The sequence below is a fragment of the Carassius gibelio genome, chromosome B4 (genome assembly GCF_023724105.1).
Source record: "Carassius gibelio isolate Cgi1373 ecotype wild population from Czech Republic chromosome B4, carGib1.2-hapl.c, whole genome shotgun sequence".
Classification (NCBI taxonomy): Eukaryota; Metazoa; Chordata; class Actinopteri; order Cypriniformes; family Cyprinidae; genus Carassius; species Carassius gibelio.
The window spans coordinates 23429349-23455601 of NC_068399.1; the positions used below are offsets into that span (position 1 = coordinate 23429349).

The 26253-nt window shown below is 36.5% G+C and overlaps 1 protein-coding gene across 1 annotated transcript in view; it reads right to left on the reverse strand.

The window, feature by feature from the left end:
- Positions 1-1655: 1655 nt before the first annotated feature.
- The window catches only part of camk1da (calcium/calmodulin-dependent protein kinase 1Da), a 53471-nt gene continuing 28873 nt past the window's right edge, over positions 1656-26253 (reverse strand). Inside the window, exons 2-11 of the mRNA XM_052554396.1 lie at positions 24734-24865; positions 20260-20334; positions 16169-16307; positions 15960-16086; positions 13347-13422; positions 9981-10093; positions 9501-9579; positions 8750-8837; positions 8372-8630; positions 1656-7570 (exon numbers count right to left, since the gene is read on the reverse strand). Coding sequence (XP_052410356.1) covers positions 7440-7570; positions 8372-8630; positions 8750-8837; positions 9501-9579; positions 9981-10093; positions 13347-13422; positions 15960-16086; positions 16169-16307; positions 20260-20334; positions 24734-24865 — 1219 coding nt within the window. The 3' untranslated portion in view covers positions 1656-7439. The remainder of the gene's footprint in view (positions 7571-8371; positions 8631-8749; positions 8838-9500; positions 9580-9980; positions 10094-13346; positions 13423-15959; positions 16087-16168; positions 16308-20259; positions 20335-24733; positions 24866-26253) is intronic.

Here is a 26253-nt window from a genome sequence, read left to right on the forward strand (position 1 = left end):
GATGTCTTAATAGCCTGGTGTGTGTATGTGAGTGCACGTAATGCTCTGTTTTCTGTTATGTGTGCCACTATTCTGGGAAAGTTTCTTCATTTGTACCCCCAGCATCCGCTGAAATGCCCTTCAGCATGATTCAAACAAAAAAGATGAAGACTTTTGTGGCTTAGCAAACTAACATTATCGTGACTCATAATTTCCCACTGTTAGGTTGGATAGAGAGCGGGTCACATGTTGCAGAGCACACTGACACTGGCTCTCGAGGCGATGCAGTTAGAAGTCATTTATTTTAAGAGGATAATGACAGGGAAACTCTGCTGCTCCTTGCAACAGCATGAGGGGGAAAACAATGTGTGCTGTCCTCCGGGGAAATCTCAGCTTCTATTTTAAGATGTTTCGGATATCGATGTGTAAAATGAAAGTGGGTTCCTGCATGGTCAGGTCTGCAGCATTAAGGGTTTGACTGCATCTGGTGATGGTGAGTGAAGAGAAAAATATAAAAGAGAAACTTATTTTTCTTCTTTGCATTTCTCCTTTTCCTAATCTAGTTGTCTTAGAAATATGGCATTGTAGATTAATAAAAGCATCAGCTAAATGCATTATACTTATGTACCAATAATTTAACTTCTCACATAATTCCATTTTGAAGTACAGTTGTAAATTTTGGAGAAGACAGTTGAACATCCAAACAAGAAAACTATTATGGGCAAGAAAAAAAATCTTATTTTGAATATTTTTCTTAGTTGGGAGATATTTATCTTAATTTAAGCAAAAAAGTAATATGATTCAAGAATGTTTAGAAAACAAGGCAAAAAGTTGAAGAAAATATCATTTTGCAGTGTATTCTTAATGTGTATATAGACTTACAAACACAGTGTGAGCCCTGATACTCGATTCTCTAACAAATGACTCTTTTGAACCGGTTCTTTGTTAAATAGTTGGTCAAAGTGACTCACAGGTACCAATTTGAATCAAACTTGCTCAGTCAGTGAATCGTTCAGAGCTGTTAATGAGTGTATGTGCAGTATATATAGCTTATTGGTCAATGTTTATCAAAGTAAGGTTCAGTTGTGACTGTGAATCAATTGTGAGGGGAACTGCAAAGGTGAGTGTGTTTCTCTCTCAATATTTTTAACACATAGTGAAGTTTACGTGGCATTTGGTAGTTTAAATGTTGCATTTTATTCATTTTTCTGAATATACAACACTGTATATACACACAGTCTTATTATATTGTAGTTATACTGAGTGTGTGTGTGTGTGTGTGTGTGTGTGTAATGTCTGCTAAGCCGGCAGACAACCTGTACTTTTTGAATATCGAGTAATTTGGCAAGCAAGCTGCATTTTCACCGATGCCTCCTTGACACGGCTAATGTCTAACATGTTGGCCAGACACACACACACACACACAGATGCCCGGGGTCGTACGCGGTCACGCACGGCTGGATGGTTTTCACATGCTCTCTTTCCAGTCTGTTTTGAGTCCGTAACAGCAGGCATCGCCTGAAGCTCTGAGCTGGTGGGAGACCGGCAACGTCCAGCTCCACTGACCGCTAATGAAAGACCACTTACACTGGATCCAAACCAACGGCAGAAAACACACAAAGGCTAAATAGGGGTCAGAGAGATACTGAGATCCTTATCAAGCCATAAAATACAAATCATGATCATTTAGGATTTATTTAAGGAAAAAGGAAAGAAAAAGAAAGGAAAAAAACAGTAATTAATTTCCCATTGCTTTACAGCACAGAATAAAAACTCTGATATGTGCAGATGATTGTCAAAGGCATTGGATATACAAGCCCCATATCAACAGAAGATCACGTCACAGTAAAGTTAGTATTCGTATGCCACTCCCAAAATATGATCATCATTGTCACATGCATATGAGTATATAATTCACATTTCACTGGGCAACTTTTATTTCAGACAGGTTGTGTCAGAGATGCAGAGATCACAAGGCCTGCATTATCAGAGTTGCATTTTTTTAAATATATATTCATATAGATATAGACATATTTCTTCATACATATAGTTACACGGTGAGGACGTCTGAAAATACGCAAACAATCGGTTGAATCGGAAAGCGCATTTAACATGCTCGCAGTTCTTTATAAAATCATTCGATGCAGTTGCAAGGTTTTTTCTCTTTCTTTTAATTTGCAAAGAAGATTAAAACTGCACAGTCACTGGGTAGCACAGACACTTGTCAGTCACAGCTTTTTCATCATAAGAGGCAAAAGTGACGCCTGAGTTGGTAAAAAAAGAAAAGAAAAGAAAGCATCAGGAAACGATTCGTCCGGAGAAGGACGTTAAATATTCATCATGTTGCACGTGGAAAATTTGTACAATAGAAACGTGGTTTTCTCGAAACGTACGACATTGAACGAGAGACAGATTTGTGAATATACATCTGTGTGAATTACAGTCAAGTGTGGCTGATAACTGCAGAGAAAGGCAGTGTTAAGAGAATGAGATGAGACACGCAACGGACACACTGACATCTCCTCAGGGACAACATGACAGACACGACACAATCACAGTCTATTTACAAAGCCTTTGGACACACAGAGTGATTTGCTCTGGACACAGACAGACCATAGTGATGCTGTAATCGAAGTGTACCTCTGTGACCTTCACTGCACTCACTGACTGATCAGGGTGTGTTTGTGTGTGACCCATGCCACATCTGTGCATGTATTTACTGAATTGCATTACTATAGTAAGTTAATAGATTTAAAATACAATTATGTTTGGCTTGCAGTGCCGTTAACTGTATATAGGTTTATTTATCTTCGTTCAAAACACCCCCATATTTTGGTTTATACTTTTTCTGCATATCCTAATGAGGGTTTAAAAAAAATCAAAATCAGCATATCAGACAAATTTCCTGCATTTTACAACCATAAATACACACAGAAGAAAGTGACACTTACAAACACAGACTACATGAACACTCAAGCCAAAAATGTTAAGCCCTGTTACCACAGAAAATCATCTCTAGTTGTCCTTAGTTTATAAAAACAAGCAAAATGACATTTATAGTAATGCACTTACAATCAAAGTCCACAGGGCCAAGAAATGGCAATGAAATAAATGTTAACACTGCACTTGTATTTTTTTTTTTTTTTCAAGATAACTGGAATATGTATTACAGAAAAGATAAAATACTAATTTCAGGCTTTCTACTTTAAAATTTAAATGCAATGTTTTACTTGCCATTTCTTTAGAATTTTTTTGTGAAATTTACTAGCAATTTCTAAGTAAAAATTGTTACTACATCAAATGCTTTTCATGCACAGTTTTCAAAGAATGAGACTAGTTGTAAAAATTGCTTCCTGACCTTGTTTGAAAAGTTACATTCAGTTTCAAAAATAAAACAAATCTGGCAAATTTCATACAGTATGCACAAAGGTACTGTTTACAATGACAAAATATGTAGATAACATCAAATTATAAGCCTAGGACAGTTAACTAACTCAAATAACAGAAATTAATAGAGGTGCTTTAAGAAAACCCATAGTGTCTTTATATGCCTTTCTATACAGATGGCTTTTTTTCTTACAAACTAAGAGACAAATTGAAATGATTTCCTGTGGTAATCAACATTACGCCACAAATACTATCAAAAGAGCTCAACATTCATTTAAACAACTGTTACTTATCAAACACCTCATGCTTACAGCATAAACTGCTCTGAATTAAACAGAAATGTGCAGTATGGTTCACTCTCAAAGAAAGCAGCTTTCATGACATACAAAATCATAACGTCGCCCCAGTTTTGTGAAAAGCTTTGCAGCTCATCTCGGTTGTGAGATTACGAACTCCTCTCAAGTGTGAAAATGAAGACAAAATGGTGCATGCATGACCCGACTGAAAAATAAACCCATTAGCTCAAACCCCTCACGGTAAAGCGCCCCCCACACCGAAACAAACATTCAGGATGAAACTAATAAGAAATGCATGAAGATTTTCGATGGCACTTTGGAAAATGTCACACACTCCTAAATCTTGTCTGTAGACAAGGTTCCCTCCTGTGATATTAACAAACCATAAAGGGCAAAGAAGACATCAGTCACTTTAAAAACCCGACAGGACATAATAAGCAGAGCTGTTCGGGGACAGAAGAGCAGTCACCCATGAATAAGGATGTGTAAAAATCTTAACTTAGCCCTTAAACCAATGCTATAAATTCAGACACTTTTGAGTCATACAGAAAAAGATGTTTACAGTTACTGAAAGTTATGCTGCGTTCGCGTTCAGTCAGAATTACGCAACATGTAAATGCATAATGATGACTTTACTGCAAAATACTTAACAGCCATGTTAAATAGCCACTTTTTTGCAAAATCAGGAAGAGCGAAGAAAGCACACCATGATATGCTGGCTATAATAAAATGACATCAAATAGAAAGATTAAGCAGTATACATACAAAACTGCCTTTTAAAGCGAAATTTATATTCCACTAGAATCACAAATAGTTGCAGAAATAGTAACAGGTATCCTAACTTGTTTCCAACGTGTAAAGTGGGCGGCCACTATTGCACTCTATTATCAGTAGACTTGGATCCGGAAGTATTCTTTCCATTCATTTTCCCCGTCTAAGAGTTATAAGCCATTAACCAAACCAACCAGAAACTAGGTAACTCACAACATTATAAACTTTGATTTGAAGTATTTGAAAATCAGAGAAAATATCTCTAATGAGGGAAAGAACTACTATCCCATGAAGCACTACAAACAACAAATTAAAAACATCAAATAAATATACAAATATTTATTTAAAGATGTGTGTGATTGTGTATTGCAAAATATACACAATAATATATGCTAATATAAATATTAGTGCTGGGCAACGATTACATTTTTAAAAAAATCTCGATTAATTGCATTATTGTCTGGGATTAATCACATTATGCACAAAACTAATAATGCATTCAAAAGTAGTGTATTGTGCACTTTTTTTCATTTAAAAGTACTGCTATATGAACAAAAGTGTAATAAAATTTGGTTTGCAAACACTTTAAACAAATAAGATGCTTTTTACAGCAGTGTTCCTTTTACATAGTAGCAGTTAAAATATTTATTGTAGCCTAAATATCAACTTTAAATTAAATATAAAACAAGCTATCTGTCACTGCCAGGACATTGACATTTTTATAGAAATATTTTATAGTTTGTTAAAGAAAAACAAGTTATGCACAGAGTCCAGAGCCTCGATCATAACATTATAACAGGCACCTTCCTATTAGAGACCTGCATTATCACGGGACCAACATTTGATGGGCAGATAGAGACTCGTGTGTGGGAGAATAATAGGGGGGTGCTCACACCAGGCAATCTTAACTGTGCCGGAGTGCGTTTGACCCCAAAGCCTGGTTCATTTGACTAGTGTGATGGCCATGTTTAGCAATCCCTGGCTCGGTTGGAAGAGGTGGGCAAGAGCGTGGTTCAGTTATATATAGATCAGTGAGTGTAAACACTAACCACACCAGAGTGCAGATCTTCTCTTAGGCCTACTTGCTGCATGACTGTGTGAATATTTCTGAGCGGCAAAAGCGATAGATCTGTAAAGCAATATATTGTGACTCGTGTTACCACGTCCCATATGATTCAGAATAATACAAGCTCGTTGCATTCTTTTCTGTTAAAAATAACAGTGGACAGTGGTTTGTGAATGTTGATGCTTAGCCTAAATAATTTGATCGGGATCATCCCCACCTGTGACCCATGATTTGTCTGTATGTGTATTCAGAGTCAGCGTGCAACGGATTTTCGTAATAAAAAACTGCGTCAACGCATGATAAAATAATTGTCTGCATTTATCAATTAATGTGTTAATGTGATAATGCATTAATTTGACCAGCACTTATATATATATATATATATATATATATATACACACACACAAAAAAAATATTTAAGTAGTTTAAAAGTGTAGGGAGATTACATCAGTCATTAGCATTAGTGGTTCATGGGAGTGTAGGGTTTTTTTTTTTCTGAATCATGGGCAATGTAGTTTTTCACTAGGACTCCCACTGTTGAACATTATTATTATTAAAAAACGCTGAAATAATGCAATCGATAAATGTAAAAAAAAAAAAAAAAAACATATACCACTGATAAACAATCTCGTAGCTCACAGTAGGTGATTAAAGGCTTATAAGTTATGGTTAAAAAACAAATCTCCAATTGAGAAAACTGATGGGACTTACTTCCAGAACCCGACTTTTGCTCTCTATCAGGAGTTTGTAATCACGGTAGGCTAATTCCGAAACGGCGTGAACGTAGCATAACATATCAGTTTTCCCGCATGATCAAATTGTAATACAATCGTTGTGAGAGATAAACAACTGTCTATCATCCTAATCGATATTTTTGACTTTATTCCAGCTGGATGAGACAATCTCAAACCATGGAGACGTTACTAAAGATACCATCAGTATGTTGCCCAGTGCAGCTGCGGAATTCCCTGAGAACTCGTACACTGGGCATAGAAAGATGCTGCCATGGCTTTTTCGGGAGATTTGTGTTGCGTATTAACAGTTATACTATATTCAATAACTAACACTGACTGCCTGTGTTTATTTAAAGTAAAGTTTGAAGCAGAGAGTAACAGGATCAAGCAGTTTTTCTCTCTGCTTAAAAAAAAATCCAGTAAGGTAAGATAACAATCAAACATATTGCATGTTTTAACAGATATCTTGAACTTCCCCATGCTAAAACCCGATGGCAAGGTCACAAATCAATAATCTCCCACCTCGTAAAACGCTAGCAATTGCGCTACCTGTTCTCTCATATTAATGTGCAAACAGAAGTCTCGACTCCAAAAATGTCGCAAAACAGTCTAACGTGATTATTAAAAGCACTTCTGCAGGTCAGCGTGACACATCATTGGAAAGCCCCAAAAGATCAAAATGGTAGCTAAAGAGAAATACAATAAATCGTGAGTAGATAGAGAAAGTAAAGAGGGAAAAGAGGGTAAGAGGGAAGAGCTAGACATGTTACAATATAGTAAGAAGAATCATTTGACATTGGCGCTGTCCTCCAATAAGTGCGGACATGATCATGCACACGCTTTCGCACCTAAACCTCTGCGCTCTTCGTTCGTTTTTTTTTTTTTTTTTTTCATGGCTGGAGAGGTTCGTAGCACATTCATAGCAAAGACATCACAGTTCTATCCAGCCACACAAATTCACTTCTCAAAATGGAAGCCTTCTGCTGGAAATCTCTGACTCCTGCCGCTGCATGCATTGCACCCTCTAGTGGCCTGGAGGTTAAATGGCAGGAGTGCGTTAGGTGCACGCAGTGTTTTGAGCCTCACGGTGGTTGCTATGGTGATGGGTCAGTCCTCTGCCTTATTGGGCGGCAGGGCAGGGAGCGGGCTGAGGGGCGGGGCTCACAGGGCAGTGGCCTCCCAGCTCTCTCCCCGCAGAACCTGGCGTCACTTGGTCCCAGTTAGCACTGTGCTCACCGACGCAACTGAGGGAGGGAGTGGCCTGCAGGGCTCCGCCCCTGAGGCAGAGGAGGAAGCAGCTGATGCCAGGGAACAGGAAGTGTGGGGAGAGGCAGTACCTACAAATGCAAATAAATCGGTTAGTGCATTTATGCATTTAAGTTAGAACTAGGGTTAGGCGATTATAGCAGAAAATATATCTAATTTAACATTTTTCAGCTATTCTAGATGCTATTCTACATATGAATATTTATTGAATATCTGAATATTTATATTTGGTTTTAAATGGATTAATAATGTTTTTTTCATTTTTTGAAAAGTTAAAAGAGCCATCATTTTGACGGTCGCTAATAAAGTTAAAACTATTAAAACTTAGTTTTACCACAACATTGAAAAGTAATATGGCTATAAATAATATTTTTTCCACATTTTGTATAACATTTCTCATTTTTAGTAAAACAATACCATGTGACATTTTTGAGTTTTGACATGAACAGGGTCACTAATCTAATCTAATCTAATCTAATATAATTTAAATACTAGTAATATTTAAAAATAAAAACTGATCAAAAAATTTTACCACATAGCAAAGTGCTACAAAATAACATTACATTTAAAATTAAAACAAAATATAAAAATGTTTATCTCATTCTAAACATAAAAAATGTGTACTGATTGAAAAATAATACTAAACACTGAATGTGAACAAATGATTAAAATTATTCACTGAAACAGACATATGAACTTAAATGCAAAAATTAAACAAACAGCCCCATTTTTTGCCATTATACATATAGCACACTTATACTCCCCAATTCTTGACAGGAGCAGGTCTAAAATAGGCCTAAGGAACTTTTAAAAGTGCGTTCACATTCTTGCAATATTCATGTTGATTAATATGATATATGACTAATACTTACAGTCTTTGCGTGTCATAGAGGTGGTTGCTGTGGCCACATCATTAATGAGAACGGCGTTTGCGTTGGGAGCAGCTTTGTGATTTTGGGTAAGTGCAGCAGTGGAGTTTGGTGTGGTGTTCGGTGGTAGGTTTGGATTCTGGTTGGCGTTCAGTATGCGGTTCTGGTTGGCGTTGTTTGATTGGTCCATGCTGCTCCCCATGCTGCTGCCCAACTGCAGTCTCCTCATGTGGCGAACCACGGCGGTGGCGTTGAAGGCTTGCTGAAATGTGGAGAGACGACAATTCTAGATTAGAGACACAAGCTCAATTTTGTGTTTAAAAATTTTACTCTCCTTGTATAAGGTTGCCTGGCCTTATTCACAATGTCACTTGTACTCACTCTCCATTTGCTTTTTGCAAAGTTTTTGCGCATCTGTCGACTGACAGACTCATGGATGTTCTTGCAGAGAGCAGTGTCTCCTGCGATCCTGAAAAGCAAAACAACAAAGTTTAAACTTTGCACCCTTCTTCACCTCTTCACTTTGTCCTCCCCTCTCAAAAAGCACTTTGATTTACTCTAAAGTGTGTCAATTCCCTATGGTGTTCGATTCTTCTGATCTGTCCTCTAGTTTTTCAGACTCAAGTGTTTGGTAAAGGCTTGTTAAAGGTGCCAGTAGTGGATGTGCTAATTGCCGATTAGCGCTTTGGAATACATAATGTGAGATTAAGCGCAGTGCCTTAATTGGCTAGCGTTTATTCAGTAGCTTTCCTCCTGCCCTTGAGAGAGATCTTGGTGCATGATAATAGAGAGACAGAATTCAGCCTGATACTCAGAACGTACACGCAATCCCCGGCTGACGCAGACAGCATCTCAATCGAATACCAATGAAATGCTGCACTAATAATTTAGTCTCTAAATGCTGTTTATGAGGTCACAGTTGAATTGCTCTTGTACGGTTTAAGTGTCTTTGAGGACCTGAAAGACAGTCCAACAAAATAAAAGTAAATCATAAGGAACAATGATCTGCAGAGACCTACTTGTTCCTGTCAAAAAATATATATTTTTTTTTTACAGCTCAACTAATGTACTAAATTATTTGTAACAAGAACGGTTTATTATTATTTATTGTTATTAATCAGGACTGACTTACCAGGGATGTCGAAGGGACTGTTCACATGTGTATCGCTTGGTTGGGTCCTTTTCCATCAAACAGCTGATGAAGTCTTTCGCTGTGCATTAAATAAAAAAGATATAAAAGTTAAACATTAATGTTCAGTAGCTTAGACCCATTGAACTACATTGTGCAGCCACATTCATCCTGTTGGGGAGATAAGCGTTTGGGTTTATCAGTGGAAAGACTGACAACAACATTTGGATTCATTCACAGTTCCCTGATTTGTAGGTTGGAAGGATTTCATAGAGCTAATGCCCGTGGTGTTTACTGAATGCCAGAGCCGGAGCTCAGACTTTCCTGTAAAACATTTTTCCTCTCTTACTAGCAGCATGTGCAGTTACTGATAGATGAGTAAGTGTGTGTGTTATAGATTAAACACCTATAAAACCAGACCATTAGCACCATGTGCTTCTTATCTACACATATATATATATTATATTCCCAGAGTGAATATACCTGAATCAGATATATCATCCCAGTACGGCGCATCGAACTCATAGTCTGCTTTCAGGATCTGCTCAAAGAGTTTGGAGTCATTCTCATCATAAAACGGAGGGTAACCACACAATCTGTAAGAAAACAAAAGTATATTGTATCATTTCCATTCATACAGCTCATTCAAAGTGTGGAAATATGTAAGCAAGTATGTGTGGAATCCAACCCACAACCTTAAATATGTAACATCATCAGTAGTTCTTATATGCTACTGATATTTAAAGGGACAGGTTACCTGAAAAGTTTATATTTTGTCGTGACTGTTTTCCTCTGTTCATGAAGAATTTACTTGTTGCTCTTTTGCATACAATGAAAATGGAATCCACTTTGTCAAGCTCCCAAATGTCAAAAATGAAAGCTTTATATTTATTTTAAGTTTTTCCCATAAGCTATATTGAAGCTATATTGTACAAAACACTAGTAATATAATGCTAGAATCATAAGGGCTACTTTTATGTACTTATTTTGGAGATTAGTCCTGAATAATGCCAGATTCTCACTTGTGAGTGAATGATCCCTTTAGAGTTTAGATTATCACTGTTATCCTCTAAAAACACGTCAGCTCACACCTTGATTCGACAGTAAACAGTAGGCTTCGTAAGTAAGAGTAAATAAACCCCATGGGCTGGAAATCAGCTGATTAAACCTGATCAATGTAAATCAAATTTCCTCAACACATCTCTTGGAATGTTTTTCTCCTCCCATCATCAAAGCCATTAAAATACCTTTCCTCATGGGGAACAGAGGCAGTGGGGGAGAAAGGGATGGTAATTTTCTGCCTGATTTCGACCCCATTAGCTTTGTGTTTTTCTCTCTTCTCGTTGGGTTAGCTAATCAGACGCTAAGAGAATTAGCTATGGTTTCGGCCGGCTGTCACTGTAATATTCACACCTGAGAGGAGGCCATCCATCCATGAGATCTGACTCCAAGCTCTAGCGGACAGCTGGCTCCAAGGAAGAGGACGGGCAGAGGCCCTTGTGTGTAAATAGTTCTTTTAGTATTATTTATATACATATTAATATTCTGAATTGGCTTTAATTTTTAGATTTTCATTTTTTAAAAGTGATTTTTGTCAACTTTCATTTATTTTTATTTTTTTACAAATATTTAGCTTCAGTTTTAGTCATTTTAGAACTTCAACTTAAAATTAAGTTGCCAGATAAGTCAACTTAATTTTATATTTAAGATCTTTAAGTTGTTAGTTTATTTCAGCTTTACATCATTTAATTTAGCTTTTAATAGTCAAATCATAGTTTTGGTTTTAGTTAGCATGTACATATACAAACTTAGCTTAAGTCAACATAAAATCAATGGTAAAAAATCAGGTCTTACTGAATCAAGATGTAATAAAATGCTTCACTCACAAAAACAACATCTCCCATCCAGCACTTTTTCATTTAGAGACCACTTTTCATGATCCAATCAATTCCTAATGGATAAAGTCCTGTCCTACATTTTTTTTCTTCTTGTTTAAAACCATAGTTTCTAAAAAAAAAAATGTATTAAACAGCAGATAAAAACATCCCACATCAAAATCCACTGATATATTTATTTAAATCAGTTTTTTGATTGTAAATGGTGCTTGATCTGTGCATATTTCTCACCTGATTCAGGTGAGATCAGGAGAAAGCAGTATTATGGCTAGATGATTTGTATTTTAGCTGAAAGTTTGAAGTTAAAATGTCTTGATGGATTTATTTTGTACAAACATGCAGCTTTTCAATTCACAAGATGTTATTTGGATTCTGACGGCACCCATTCACTGCAGAGGATCCATTGGTGAGCAAGTGAAATAATGCTGCATTTCTCACCTACATCTTGGAAGGCATGAGAGAGTACCTTTTTAGTAAATGTACATTTTTGGCTGAACTTTTTTTTTAATCACATATTACATTATGGGGGTTAGAAATTACTTCAAAATTTCAAAAGTAAGTTAACGTTAACCTGTGCAGAAGTAAACAAACTCAACCATAAACATGTGAATATTTGGGATCAGGACAGCTGTAAGTGGGAGTGATGGGAAGGACAGCTTCAGCAGTTTGTTGACAGACAGTGTGAGTGTTTGTGTTGGCGCAGGAGCCGTCCCAGAGCAGCCGGGATCCAAAGACCAAAACAAAAGACAATTGACTCAGATGTCAGAGAACAGAGAACTGCATCATACTAAGATATGAGAAGGTGATGAGGCACTTGTTTTTATGTTGATTTGTCTCCGCTCAGTAAAATGCTAATTCACAGACAGAGAAGCACAGATGGCCACAGCTCATGTGAAATGTACAGCTTTTATGACACACTCTCAGTATCCTAATGAACATTCCCACACTAAGAAATAGAAGAAAATATACAGAGGGAGAAAAAGAAGGTGAAATGAAAATATCACAGTGGTATCGCAATGATTTGTTTTTGGGTGAGTGTACTTTTAGTGTGAGGAATATTCCATTTATAGGCTTTTTAATAGCTTGTAAAATTATATTAAGAAATGTCATATTATTTCATACTATAGACTCTTTAAGTTAGAGCCAGTAAGATTCTTCTTCTTGAATCAGTTCAAACCGTCTGTTCCACATGATTCGATTCCGGGAGCGAGTCATCACTCAAAAATGTTCATGAAGTCCACATGGTATTTTTTTATATAATTAAAATGTTTTCTTATATCTTAGTTTGGATAAATGCTATTTTTAACCATGTTTTTTAGATATTAAAGTGTATGTACTATAATATAGCCAAATATATGGGAAATATGGAGAAAAATTTGAAAATCCTGTTGTTTATCAATTGTTATATTGTTTAAAATCTAAATATCTGTTGTGTTCATTTAGTGAAAAACTACCAAATGATAACGATTTTAATATAAAAGCATTATAATATAATGTAAATATTTAAATCTTTTTTTGCCAAATCGCCCTGCCCTGTTAAGTAAAAAAAACATGTTATATAAAAAATTTATGTCAGTATCATGGCATTATCATCTCATACCATCATCATGTACCATGGTAACACCGCAGTGTTTATTGGTAAGAAAGCATTCCCATCTGCTGAGAAACCAGAGAAAGTCCAGAAAACTTCCATTAACATCAACATCTGAAATATTTACTCTCTCTCTTCTGTTTTATGAACTTAGTCAAACTGCACCACAACAATAAGCCCATATAAGGAGCCTGAGTAAAGTGGGGCACAACATCTGTAGCTCATCTGGAGAGATAGGTCATTTACTCCGTGGTCCAGTGACACTGCAAACGTTTTCTTCTTCTGAAAGATTCATTCAAACCTTAGCTGAAGGTTTCCTCCGCTTATAAATGAAAGGATGAGTGTGGCATTGTGGGTACTCACAGGATGTAGGCAATGACCCCGATAGACCAGCAGTCCACAGCTTTACTGTATGGCTTCTGAGCGAGAACCTCTGGAGCTGAGAAGAGAGAAAGAATCAGATCAGGTCAGATTGAGACAAATCATATCACTCCCATCTGCCATCTGCAACTATATAAAATCAATGTCTTGAACATGTTTTTGTTTGTATATTATATATATGATTGCAGGAGTCTGGGAAAGCAGACAACCATGAAAATCATGAAGGGGTACTCAATTCACCATCTTTTTGAGACGCACACCTTCACGCACCCTCACATACTCATAATCCTGTTATTCTCCAGGAAGTTGAGGCTCCTGAGTCCTTAGAATTTATTCTGTTTTTTCTCCATTTTCTGCCTCTAGACTTTTTCTCACTCCCTTCAGGAAACCAGCTTTCACTCACGACACAAAAGCTTTGGTTCTGTGGTTTAGAGCTTCAACGTATCTCAGAGTCGCCTATTGTGTTTGCATGACGGACTTTTCTGTTACTCATGGAAGCTGCGTTTCGAAAAGCCCTTGAAATGAAACAGGCACATTTCCATCAGAAATTATAGAAACTGTGACCTTTTAAAAAAACAGCTCTTAAAAACACACACAGGTAGCAGAGATGAGAAAGACACTTTGAACCTGTAGCTTGCTTGGCTACGAGCGATGCATAATTCATAAAACACTTCAACTAAAGAGAAGCTACTCCTTGAAAAAATGAGCTGCATTGAAGCTATTTACAAGGGCAATATATTAGAAAAAAATGTAAATATCTGAAACAAAATACAAGGATGAAAATTAGGGTTGTGTTATGTATTAAGTATTCATAATACATTTACTGTTATTTAACTGGTATTGACCTACATTGTGAATTTAATTTTTAATTTTGCAATCAAGTTAATAAATTCCACTCAAGAATTTGACCGTGTTCTGGTATAAAAGTCAGTAGGTAAACTTCACTTAAGCTGGCAGGTTTGGTTCATTTCTGTAAATTAGTTTAGAGGATTCACTGCATAAAATCAAAACTCTGATTCAGTCCACTGTGTGACTAAATATCATTTCTAATGTACTAGTCAAATAACGGTTTAATTTAAATTATTTCAAATGATCTTCAGAGTAAATACATAAACACTGAGTAGATATATGTATATATACTGATACTGTAACATTGAAAGGATAAAATCTCAGGTATGATGACTACAACAAATTCAAACACATAATGATAAAATATTACACAAATTTAATAATAAAACAAACTAAAAACATGAATTTATTAATATTAAGTATTTACATTTCGCAATTCTGAAAACAGTTTTATATATTTTATATATATTATATATTTTGCAATTTGTGAATATCTTTCAATTCTGACTTTATATTCTGAAGCATGAATTTATTTTTAGTCATGCTAATTAGAAAGTGTTGTGGCACAAACACATACATACATACCGCATTAGGTCATGTGAGCTTCTTTTACAGTTTAATTCAGGGATGTGCAAACAAAACCTGCTTCAGTTCATCTCCCTATGAAAACTAAACAGTCTCAGGACTGCAGGAATGGAAGTTTTCCAAGATGGGCTATTTTGAGGCTATGATCAATATAATCCCATCATCACATCTGAAGTGTTTACTAAAGAGATGTGTGTGCATGAGAAAGACGGTGAGGCAAAAATAGCGAGAAAAATGAGGAAAACGGTGACAGCGGACGATCCTTAAATTTGATTGGAAGAGCTTGGTGTGAGGTTGTTACCATTTAAAGACAAAAAGAAGGCATTCCAGACGCACACACTCATACAAACACACACTGAATGCATGCCTGCGTGCTGCTCTCATTCAGTTCTAGTGTTTCCATTGAGGAGAAAGCTCACACACAGCAGTGTCTGACCCTGGTCCAGGATGCAACTGGTTGCAGACTCATTTTATAGCTGCCACAGTGCCGTTTAAACACCGTTACCATGGAAACTTGCCCGTAAAGTCTGCCTTAAACACACATGCATGAAGAGGCAAGTAGGAAACTCAACACTACTGAGATTCAAACCATGGTGACTTTATATGGTTTAGTTACGGAGTGTGAAGGAACTACAAGACGAGATATTTCAATCATGATCTTATTCATTTTGACTTTACAGTTACTACATTTACTAGTGAAATGAGTTTCGGACATTTCTTAAGCTTGTTTAATGGGTAATGCTTTACAATAAGGTTTAATTTGTTAAAACTGCATTAAGTAACATCGATTTTAATAGCAAAATATCTGACCACATAATATAAGAGTTACCTTTCTAATTCAATATTTTCTAAACTGAATATTGTATCCAGCTGTGTGTTTATTTCACATACAGCATCACAAACAGCCATGTTGGCTCAAGAATGTAGCAGTCGCTCTAATCGCAGGGGAAAAGCAGGCGACTCTGGGGCAGTTCTGTCAGTATGAGATAAGAATAAGCTTCAAGTGCAGATACAGGGCGCACATAAATGAACCGACACATGCATCCCATGCAGTCACTCCTAAATAGCTAAAATATACACATTTGTATATACAGTATATGAACATCTACAATAGACAAAAATCACAAAGATCTCAATCAGTCTTTCTTTCTAAACCCTTACCCACGTATCCCGGCGTTCCGCAGGCTGTGGACATGACATCACCTGTCCCCTCCATCTTAGACAAACCGAAATCACTAATCATGATCTTTGAGCCATCTTGAGGGTTGAAATATAGCAGATTCTCTGGCTGAAGAGAGAAAAGGCACTCGTATTGAAATCAAACGTATCAAACCAGAACTGAACTGTGAATGTGGGTGTGTTTCGTTCACCTTTAGATCTCTGTGTACGATTCCCATACTGTGGAGGTAGTTTACAGCATCTAGTACTTGTCTGATAAGCGTACTGGCATCTTTCTCCGTGTAGAAACCTTTCTCCACGATCCGGTCGAACAACTCGCCACCAGACACACTGCAAATAGACAGAAAATGAGAGAAAGACCACAACAAAGAGCAGAGAGACCACTAAAAAAACAAATTCCATATTAAAATATACATTTAAATGTTTAGTTACATATGAAAAATACTAGCAGAAATGTGTGTCCTAATATACAGCACAATTGCAGGGCTGTAATTGATGTGAACTCCCCTGTAGGGGGTGCTGCTTGTCGACTCGGATCAGAGAAACCCATCACAGTGCAACTGATCTGAATACACGGGGGGGAAAGACTTTATCTCGTCCTTGTAAGTGCAGAGACCAAGCCATCACACAATGGAGCCTCGGCAAAGAACTCAATGACGTTTGGCCTCTTGATCTCCTACTCCTGCATTAGCTAGTCATTTTTATGTAAATGAAAACTCTACTACATGCAATTAGGCAAATGTAAGCTCAAAGCTGGAGAGTGTAGACGTGCAGCTTTTCAGAGCACATTAATGCTGCTTATTAAAAGTCGGAGGATGGACTTGGCGTGGTCTGAGTAGGGGTTGTTTTCAAACTACTAAGACTATAGCACCCCCTTCTGGATGGAGATACACTCGCTTTTGTACATAGTCTTTATAGTGATTGACTTAAAAAATGGATGCATTGCCCATTGATGCATATAGGCACACAAAATATACATTATATAACTCTTAACATTTTTGTGCAGCCTAATTTATCTTTTGTTTTGATCTATATGTAGGCCGCAGTTGAAACAAACATTAATGTGCAAAATTGTCCATGAAAACCAGTTTCTGAAGAAAATCAAGTTGATCTACCCATTAGAAATGGCCCCTTAAGGTAGCAAATGCACATTTGCACCTTTTCAAGTTTATACTGGATGAAGCAGCAGTTTTGGAGACCATTTTGACTGCACTCTTAAAAATAAAATTATTTTTTTGCATTGATGGTTATATAAAGAACTTTCCATATGACAAAACGTTTCTTTATAATGGAAACAGGTTCTTCGGACTATTAAATGTTCTCTTTTTTATCTCCTTCTTTTAAGAACTGTTCTCTAAAAGGTTCTTTGGGCAACCAAAAATGGTGGTTCTACAATATCTTTGCAAAAAGGATGCCTATTGGAACCTTTATTTTTAAGAGTGCATGTAGGATTATTTCTTATTTTTACAAAGCACTCCTGTGGCCAGTCTTACAATTCACAATAAATATTCCTTCAGTGCACACTGCTTATTTCATTTCCAAGCCTTATTGACTCCTGCCAGTGAGAGTTATGATTATATGGACCTTTGCAGGGAAGGAAACCATAGAGACCTTTTGGACTTTAATTGAACACTCCTTCTTTACATCCTCATGATGCACCATTTCAGTTGTAGTCAATGGATTTACAGCGCTCTCTGCTGCAGTGTGCAGACACCCTTGGGCCGTCCCTTTCTCTCTGTCCTCATATAGTCCTCATTTATCTCGTTCCACTGCCGTAAATCGTGTCATACTGTGCAGCAGTGCCTCAGGATCTAACATGCATGAAGAACACAGTCCATATCTGATTGAATCACACTTGCACACACACTTATGTGAAGAGTGAATTATGAAAATAGTTTCTAAACGGCATCTGTGAGATCATACAGAAAGCAGATTGGTACTGTTTAAATATTCATCTCAACACCATATGCCAAAATGTTCTTCATGTTTCTCTCAGTAACACACACACACACACTCGGCACGATCTATTAACAGGGAAAAGAGGGGCAGGCTCCTGGCCAACTATCAAATTAACACTCTGGAATTCAAATTCTAATGCGGTTTCCAGGGGCGAGATGAGGACGGAAAATAAATGTTTGTTTCCTCTAATCCGCCTAACTTCCCTCTCGTCTCCACATCATCAGCATTTAAAGTTGAAATGAAATCAGAATTGACCCCGTTTATGCTGTTGTCTTCGTAATCTCTCATGAAAATGTAATAACAGGCTCCGTCCCTGAACTGAATTTCCTTTTGGCTGACGTCAGCAACCCCTCGCCTGCAACCACCTGTCATAGAAACCACTTTCCACGATCATGTCAATTCCCGATGGATAAAGTACTGTTGTCCATGCACTCACTTTTCTTATTTACATATATGGACACAATCATTTGAGTTTTCGAATACACTATCCACAGGGAAGCAACATCATAAATGACCTCTATGTGAAGATTATTCCAGGATCAATACAAGTCAAGTTAATCTATAGCATTATGTTGATCAGCACAAAAAACTATTTGAATTCATGCCTCTTTTACTTAATAAATAAATAATTAAAAGCTGAGTTACAGTTAAGCACTTACAATGGAAGTGTTAAAATACTCACAAGATGTAACTAATATGCACGTTAACAATGAACCATTTCTGTGTTAGGTTGTATCTAATTGTACAGTTCATATGACAATGTAACACCTAAAATGACTTTATTTAGCTCAAATAATATACAAATTTAAACAGAATATCTAATGTATAACTTGGAAATATACTTAATAAAAGTTTATATTCACCATGTCTTCATTTATTTCATCACAAACACAGCAAAAACAATATTAATCTCAAATATTATTTTTATAATTTAGAATAAATGTTTTCTTATTGTATATATTTTAAAATGCAATTTCTTCCTGGGATGCAGTGTCACATGATCCTTTAGAAATCAGTCTAATATTCTGATTTGCTTCTCAAAAACCATATCTGATTGTCAGTGCTGAAAAAAGGTTGTGCTGCTTTTGCTTTTGCTTTTGTGCAGTTGTGCTATTTTTGTGGAAACTGATACTGAAAAGAACAGCATTTATTTGAAATGGGAATCTTTCACAACATCATTTAATGACACTTTTGATGCATGAATTAAAATATTAATTTTATTTATACTTTTTTAATGCCATTTCACTAGCTAACATGCATTGCACATAACAAAATTGAACATGCTCTGAAAACACATAAATTGTTTTTTCAGTCTTTATTTATTTAATAGCAAGAAATGAAATGCATATGATACACACACTATATGCTCCCCTTATATTAAGTCAACTGTGGATGTGTGTGTGTGTGTTATTGCAGTGCTGGACAGACATGCACATTCTGCTACCCATCACCGATGTTACGCAATGCTTCTACGTCAGCAAGCATACAGCAGCACTCAGCCAACTCACCAGAATGCCACCCTCTCTCTTCCTCTCTATCCAGATCCACATTCTTCATCTTCCAGTTCATTGTGATCTGGGCCGTGGCCCACCATGTCATCCTTTTTTCTTACCGCTTTACAGATTCATTTTTTGTGCATTCATGTGTCAGAACATTAAGCTCATCGAAACAGAGCTGAAGTGAAGGACGGTACAGAAGTCACTTTAATACTTGAGCAAGAGGTCAGACTGTCAACTGCTGTTTAATCAAAGAGTAAAAACACAAAATACAGCGTTTTTAAGCGTAGAAATGTCTGAAGATTACATAAAGATGAGCAACAGAGCTGTCTGTCAAGATTTCTTGAGGTAATTTAGTTTTACATTATCACTTTCCACCTTCTCTTTGACCCTTTCACTCAAACAGGCCTTTTTTGTAACTGTACTTTTAAGACTTCAGTATGTAAATGACCTCCGTTATGATGGGCTAACCTCTTCGCATTGGAAATGAGTTAACGAATACTGGGTTGCTGAATACTGATAAGGAGAAGACGATGTGGGCGGTATTAGTGTATGTTAAAGTCATAGTTCACTCAGTTCTGAAATGGCTGGAAATCATGGACCACAGACGCCATCAAAAGGGACAGTAAAGACATTTGATATTTCAAAAGATTTCTGTTTCAAATAAATGAAATACATATTCATCAAGGAATCCTGAAAAAAATAGTATCATGGTTTCCACAACATCTTAACTGGGTATTTATTTGTTAAAATGTCCATAGAATGAACAGGAAGTCATGAGCACATTGTGCATTGTGGGTAACTGTGTACGTGTCGAACATACTCACAGCTGCATTATTAGGTAGAGGTGATTGGAGCTTTCATAGATGTCCTCCAACGCCACTATGTTCTCATGTTTAATTCTGCAAAACAAAATGCATGAAGATTATTTAAATTCACAGATATGTATTATAACAATGTTTATCTCTTCATCTGAATGGAAACATGGCGTCGTGTTTTTGTGAATATTCATGTATACTGTTTTCAAATGTTGTAAAACAGTTAAAATATGATAAATTGTAAAAGTGTTTGCTGCAATCTGGCTCGCTTTGCCTCTGGGTTTTTTTTAGGCAGTTAATTTAACAGAGTGGAACGTTCTGGATCTTCTCATAAGCATGTGAATACTTCAGTGGTGCACATTTTCATAAACCCATGTAATGTACAATAAACACTGGCAAGTTTTATCCTATGAACCTGCATGCACTAGCAAGTATGTTTTTATCTTTGAAATTAACATTCACTACACATATATTTGTACGTGCATTTCAGGTTGAGGTAATTAACATTTTAATTTAATTTACTTTTTTATGGACATACAGTATATTGTCATGTGCCAAAACAAATGACTAAATGGCTTTTGAAGACTTTTTACAGCTAGTCTAATTGTCATCTAATGGATGCTATTAGGGTGCCTGCTTTAAAAAGTAGCGTTTTCATCTCTATCATATCAACTGGCAATATTTTTTTTTTCTTCTCCCCTCCTTCCCTGCAGTGAACATCTCTCTCTTCTCTCGTCATGGTAACACAGTCACGGAGGCTGTGTGTATACACATTAGCGTTGCATTTTAAGTGAATTCTGATCAGCGAGTCCAACTGGCACATGATAACAGGCCAGGCAATGACGCAAGTGAGTGGACAATAACAAGACGCACACGCGCACACTCGCTCATAATGGACATCAACGAGCACAGATAATACATTGCCCCCCCCCCCCACCTCAGTTTCCTATAATTAACTCTCTTTGTACATGCATATGTTCAGAAAAGGTTGATCCCTACAGGTAAGGGGCAATCAACTCAGAAACGCCCCTTTCATTGGTGCTCACCGCTGTCTGAGCCCGAATAAAACCGAAGAAGGTTTCAGTTCAGAGAAATGCAAAATAAAAGACTGCAGTAAAACGCCTCCAAGCAGCCAGCAGGTGTTCGTTTTTGTTAGAAATGCTCCTTGTATTGTAGTTTATTATATAAAAGAGTCACTGAGGAATGGATAAATCTGAGAGTGATTCATTTAGTGGTTTCATCGAGTGGTTTCCTATCGATTCACGATTCAATGAACTGAGAGTCACCTCTGATGCAGCATATTAAAACGTTAGCTTTGGAAACAAATGAATAAACAAAGGCATGCTCTGCTTTTTCTTCTCAAACGAAACCTGTAGGTCGATTTGCCCTTTGACGTATTGATTTTTCAAAACTGATTATGGAAAACCTGTCTGCTGGAGGATTACAAAGCCATTGAATGGCTTAATATCCCTCTTTGATGCGTTCGCTGCTTCTTCCCTCTGTCTGTTTCTCTCTCTCTCTCTCTCCTTCAGCAGTGAGTGGGCAGAAGCTGTAGCACGACTCATTCGCTGCCTCTGAAACCATCTTCTCTTTTGATTCAAGAGGAAAAAGCACTTAGGAATGGGGTGAAAGCAGAACAAGGAACAAAAAAAAACACTCTCTTTTCCATTATTTCACAAAAAAACACCGCTGAGTGCCAATAAAAAGAAATCATTTAGCAATAAAAAAGGTAGAATGACTAGCTATTTACTGCTGAAAGCTGCATCTCACTTTCTTTTGTGCCAGGTGCTTTTAAGTTATAAGTGATTCACTTCAGCATTCACATTATCTGATGTGGAGTGAGACTCATTCTCATTAAAGAAAATACACAAGTTCAGCCAAAAATGAAAATGTTTGGACAGTTTGGACACACTATATTCCTAGTCTCAATTGCCTCTCCAAGACCGAAATTGACAGCAAACAGAGGTTTACATATGAAGATGTACTATATATACTGTTAGTGCTACTCAAGTGGATAAAACACACTCTAAAAATTCAGCTAATTGCAATTAATGTAATTTTTTTTTTTTTTTTTTTTACAATTTTCTTTCAATTGTTTATTAACATGCAATTAAGTGTCTGAAAACATTGCATTGAGTTTGCACATAAATATGTTCTAAAGTATATTAAGGTCTCTTAATAAAAGTATGCTCAAGTGTACTTCTTTTTTCACAGTGTTGTGAAAAAATTGTAAAATTGTATGAAACATTATATGAAAATTATCTGTTTTGATTCTGTTCTTGTATCTCCTAAGAAATTTTAGGAGACATTTATGAGAGAAACCTAATATTTAAACAAATCAAGTAATAACAGCTTTCACTTCCATGTAAATCGTATTTTTTGTCCTGACCTATGACATGTGATGTGTCGCTGGGTAGCCCCGCCCACCATGAAATCTCATTGGTCCATAATCTTAATATTTCTTGACTGACTGAGACTTTTGTCTTATGCAGCATTTTCACTTTTAGTGTGGACTAAAACATTTATAACTGGAAACTTCACGTCACGCCTGATTAGAACCCAATTACATCTCGTGAGTTAAGAAAGAGCAGCCTTTGAGCAATACAATTTCCCTCTGGATTAGCAAGTCCCGTGTCTGGATAAATCGAATTGACTTAAGTATTTAAACATAACATTAGTCAGTTAGGCAGCATGACTCTGAGGCATGCTGGGAGAGTGCGCTAGCGATTCTCTGCGGGTATTGCGAAGATTAAACTCTAACCTATGAGGGTATCTCATTATCTCACTTGTAGATGTGAAGGAAATATCTTCCACATATGCAGGCAAGACAAACAGACAATTAAGGAATGAACACACTCATGTTCGTTGGCTTGTGTGTGCACTTAGACTCTATCTAATTACAGGCCTATGGCATCACCCAGATGTCAGACAAGCTGTCAATCATTTGGTTGCTATTATACGAGATGAGAGAGACCAAGACTTGAAGGACAAAACTGTGTCCGATCTAGAGGGTACATTCGCTGTGACAACAGAAGCCCATGTCAGAACCAGAGGCAGCCTTTCCTGATGAGTCTCAGGGGAAACATCCATCACACACCATATGTCACACACACCGAACACACCTGCTTTCATTTGCACCGGCAGTGGGAAAATACCTGAGAAATGTGTTAAGCTTGTTGCTTGTATGTGAGAGGTTGTTTTGCATTGCTTTCTTTGAGTTAGAGTGGGCAAATTACCAGTGATAAAATTCAGAAATAAAGAGAAGATTAAACGTAGAGACATCTAACATTCAGACATACTCTCTAATGTATTTGTAATATGAGCTTTTAACAGGCCATGCATTAATTTAACTTCTATAAAAATATTATTTTGGATTGCGTTTAAAAAGAGCATGTCAAGATAAACTGAAGTGACTTTAACATAACATTCAAACTTATATTTGTATTTTTTTTTATTATTGGACTTCAGTTTTGAATTTATGTAAATATAACCAATTTAAATATCTAATAAAGGTAAAGCTGATGTTGTGTCCATGTCAAGTCAGCGAGGAACACTTCATGAATATCAATTTGGTCAAGGGACTGAAAAGCGTAAAACTGCCTGGCAATGTCAACAAGAGCTAATTAATATTCATGAGGGAGTCTTTGGCCTCCTACATATGTAACACTACATTCTAAATTTTTTTTTTTTTGTGATGGCACAGCTACATTTTCAGAATCATTACTCCAGTTCATTCTAATATGCTGATTTGATGCTCAAGAAAAAAATATTTTTATTATCAACATTTAAAACCATTGTCCTGCTTAATATTTTTTGTGGAAATATTTTTTTTATGATTTCATACAAATGTATTCACTGTCACTTTTGAATAATTTAATGCATCCTAGCTGAAAAAATTTATTAATATGTAATTTTTTTTTTTTTTAACAGCTGATGCCAAACCTTTGAAAGGCAGTGTGTGATTGGACTAAAATTGGATGAATTATGCTTTAGATTATGATTATTATTTTATAAAAATTATTTTTTACATATTATTGAATTTGATCCCAAAATTATATCAAAATATTAATCAATTTAATGCATCCTTGTTGAATAAAAGTATTTATTGTATTTTTTTAACATTCTTTTACATAAAATGGGATTTATTCCAAAAAGATTTAATCTACTTCTCTCTGTGCAGACTATCTTTTCATACTAATAGGAAGCAAACCGTATATAGTGTGCGTTCAGTATGCAGGAAGCATGCACTTATTTTCCATTCCAAGCCTCTGTCCACACTCACGGACACGGTTCACAGAGAGAGAACATCTGAGGGAGTTTCCCTGCTGTAACTGGACGAGGGCACCGCAGTTACCAAGGTAACTGGAGGTCAAACCTCAAGCAAACAAGCTCCTATCAATTGGCAAACTGAGAGTATGAGTGTGGAAGAGAGGGGTGATGCTGTTGCCATGGGTACAGGTGTGGTACGGGAAATGGAACTCACTTGCGTAGAACGGCAATCTCATTCTCGATGCTGGTCTCCTTCCCCTTCAGCGCTTTTTTAGGGATGCACTTCACAGCAAACATCTTTCCCGTGGACCTCTCCTCTGCCAGGACCACCTCTGAGAACGCACCCCTTTAAAAGAGAGCAAGAGAAAAGAGGGTTTATGGCTTCATTTATGATAGAAGAGCTGCGAAATACTGACGGTGTTAGATGGATGCTACAGCTTAATGCATGCAGCTGAATGTAATCAATTGATTCAGCCAAAAAATGAAATATTAGTGTTGTCAAACATTGATACCGTGTTTTTGGATCATGCAAATATGATGGTAGTCTTTTTCTATGAATATAGTAATCATTATGTACCACACTGTATTTTAAAATATGAGGTTACTATCCAAAACTTTAACAGTAATTTTATAAAAATGCATATAAATTAAACTGATCCAAGACTTCTGGGCCACAGTTTTTTTATAGTGAAGTCAAGTCACATTAATTAATTTACCATTTCATACAATGCAGATTTTTATATACAGGTTTTTTAAAGCAGCATTGCAGCATTAAACAGGAAACCAGTTCAGTTTAGCTATAAGCATTTCTCCAGAAGACAATAATGTTATTATTCTGTGTTAAATTCAGCTAATTAATGTGTTGTTGTAAAATTCATCAATTATGAAACAAATTAAATTCAGCTATTCTGATTCCTTCCTAACTGACATTTTACAACATTAGCATGTTATAACTGAATTGAATCAACAATGAACAATCTCCCTGAGTGTTGCAAAATTCATCAATTGTGAAACAAATTTGATTGCAATATAAACATCTGTACAGAAGACAACATTATCATTATTCAGTGAGTCAGTTCAATGTTGATTCAGTTCAGTTCAGATTCAGTGGTTATTTGTTCAGAACTGATAAATTATGCAACATCGACGTGTGATTGAACTGAACTGAATCAACATTGAACCGATTCATTGAATGTTGCGAAACCCATTAGTTATGAAAAAAATTAGATTCAGCTGTAAATACAGTAAAATTTCATTCAGCAATAAAATAGTTCGATTAAGACAATAATCGATATTCAGCTTTTGAATGTAGCTCACTGTCCAGTCAGTCTCTGAAGCACTGAGTGTGATTAAGTAGTTTACAGGCATCAGCATTTACACACGGGTGCTAAAAGCCTTCTGTTGTCCTCTCTGCTCTCATACACTATTCAACAATGACCCTACAAACACACATATGTACAAACTAGATTTGTATTTCCCGAAGGAAACACCAGTGCTCGCAAGGCATCAGCAGAGTGGTGTTAAAGTTTTCTTTAAGTTCGCTAAAGTTATTGCCAGTGCCCTTGAGCAAGGAACAGAACCTCAGCTTACTCCAGAAAGCCTAAACCTGGAACAAGTGTACTGGATAATATTACTACTTGCATAATTATTGTATTTTTTTTTTATTTCAACTGAAGTGCACTGTAATGAGTCAGTCGAATCAGTTTACTCAAAAACCATCTTGGTAACCATTAT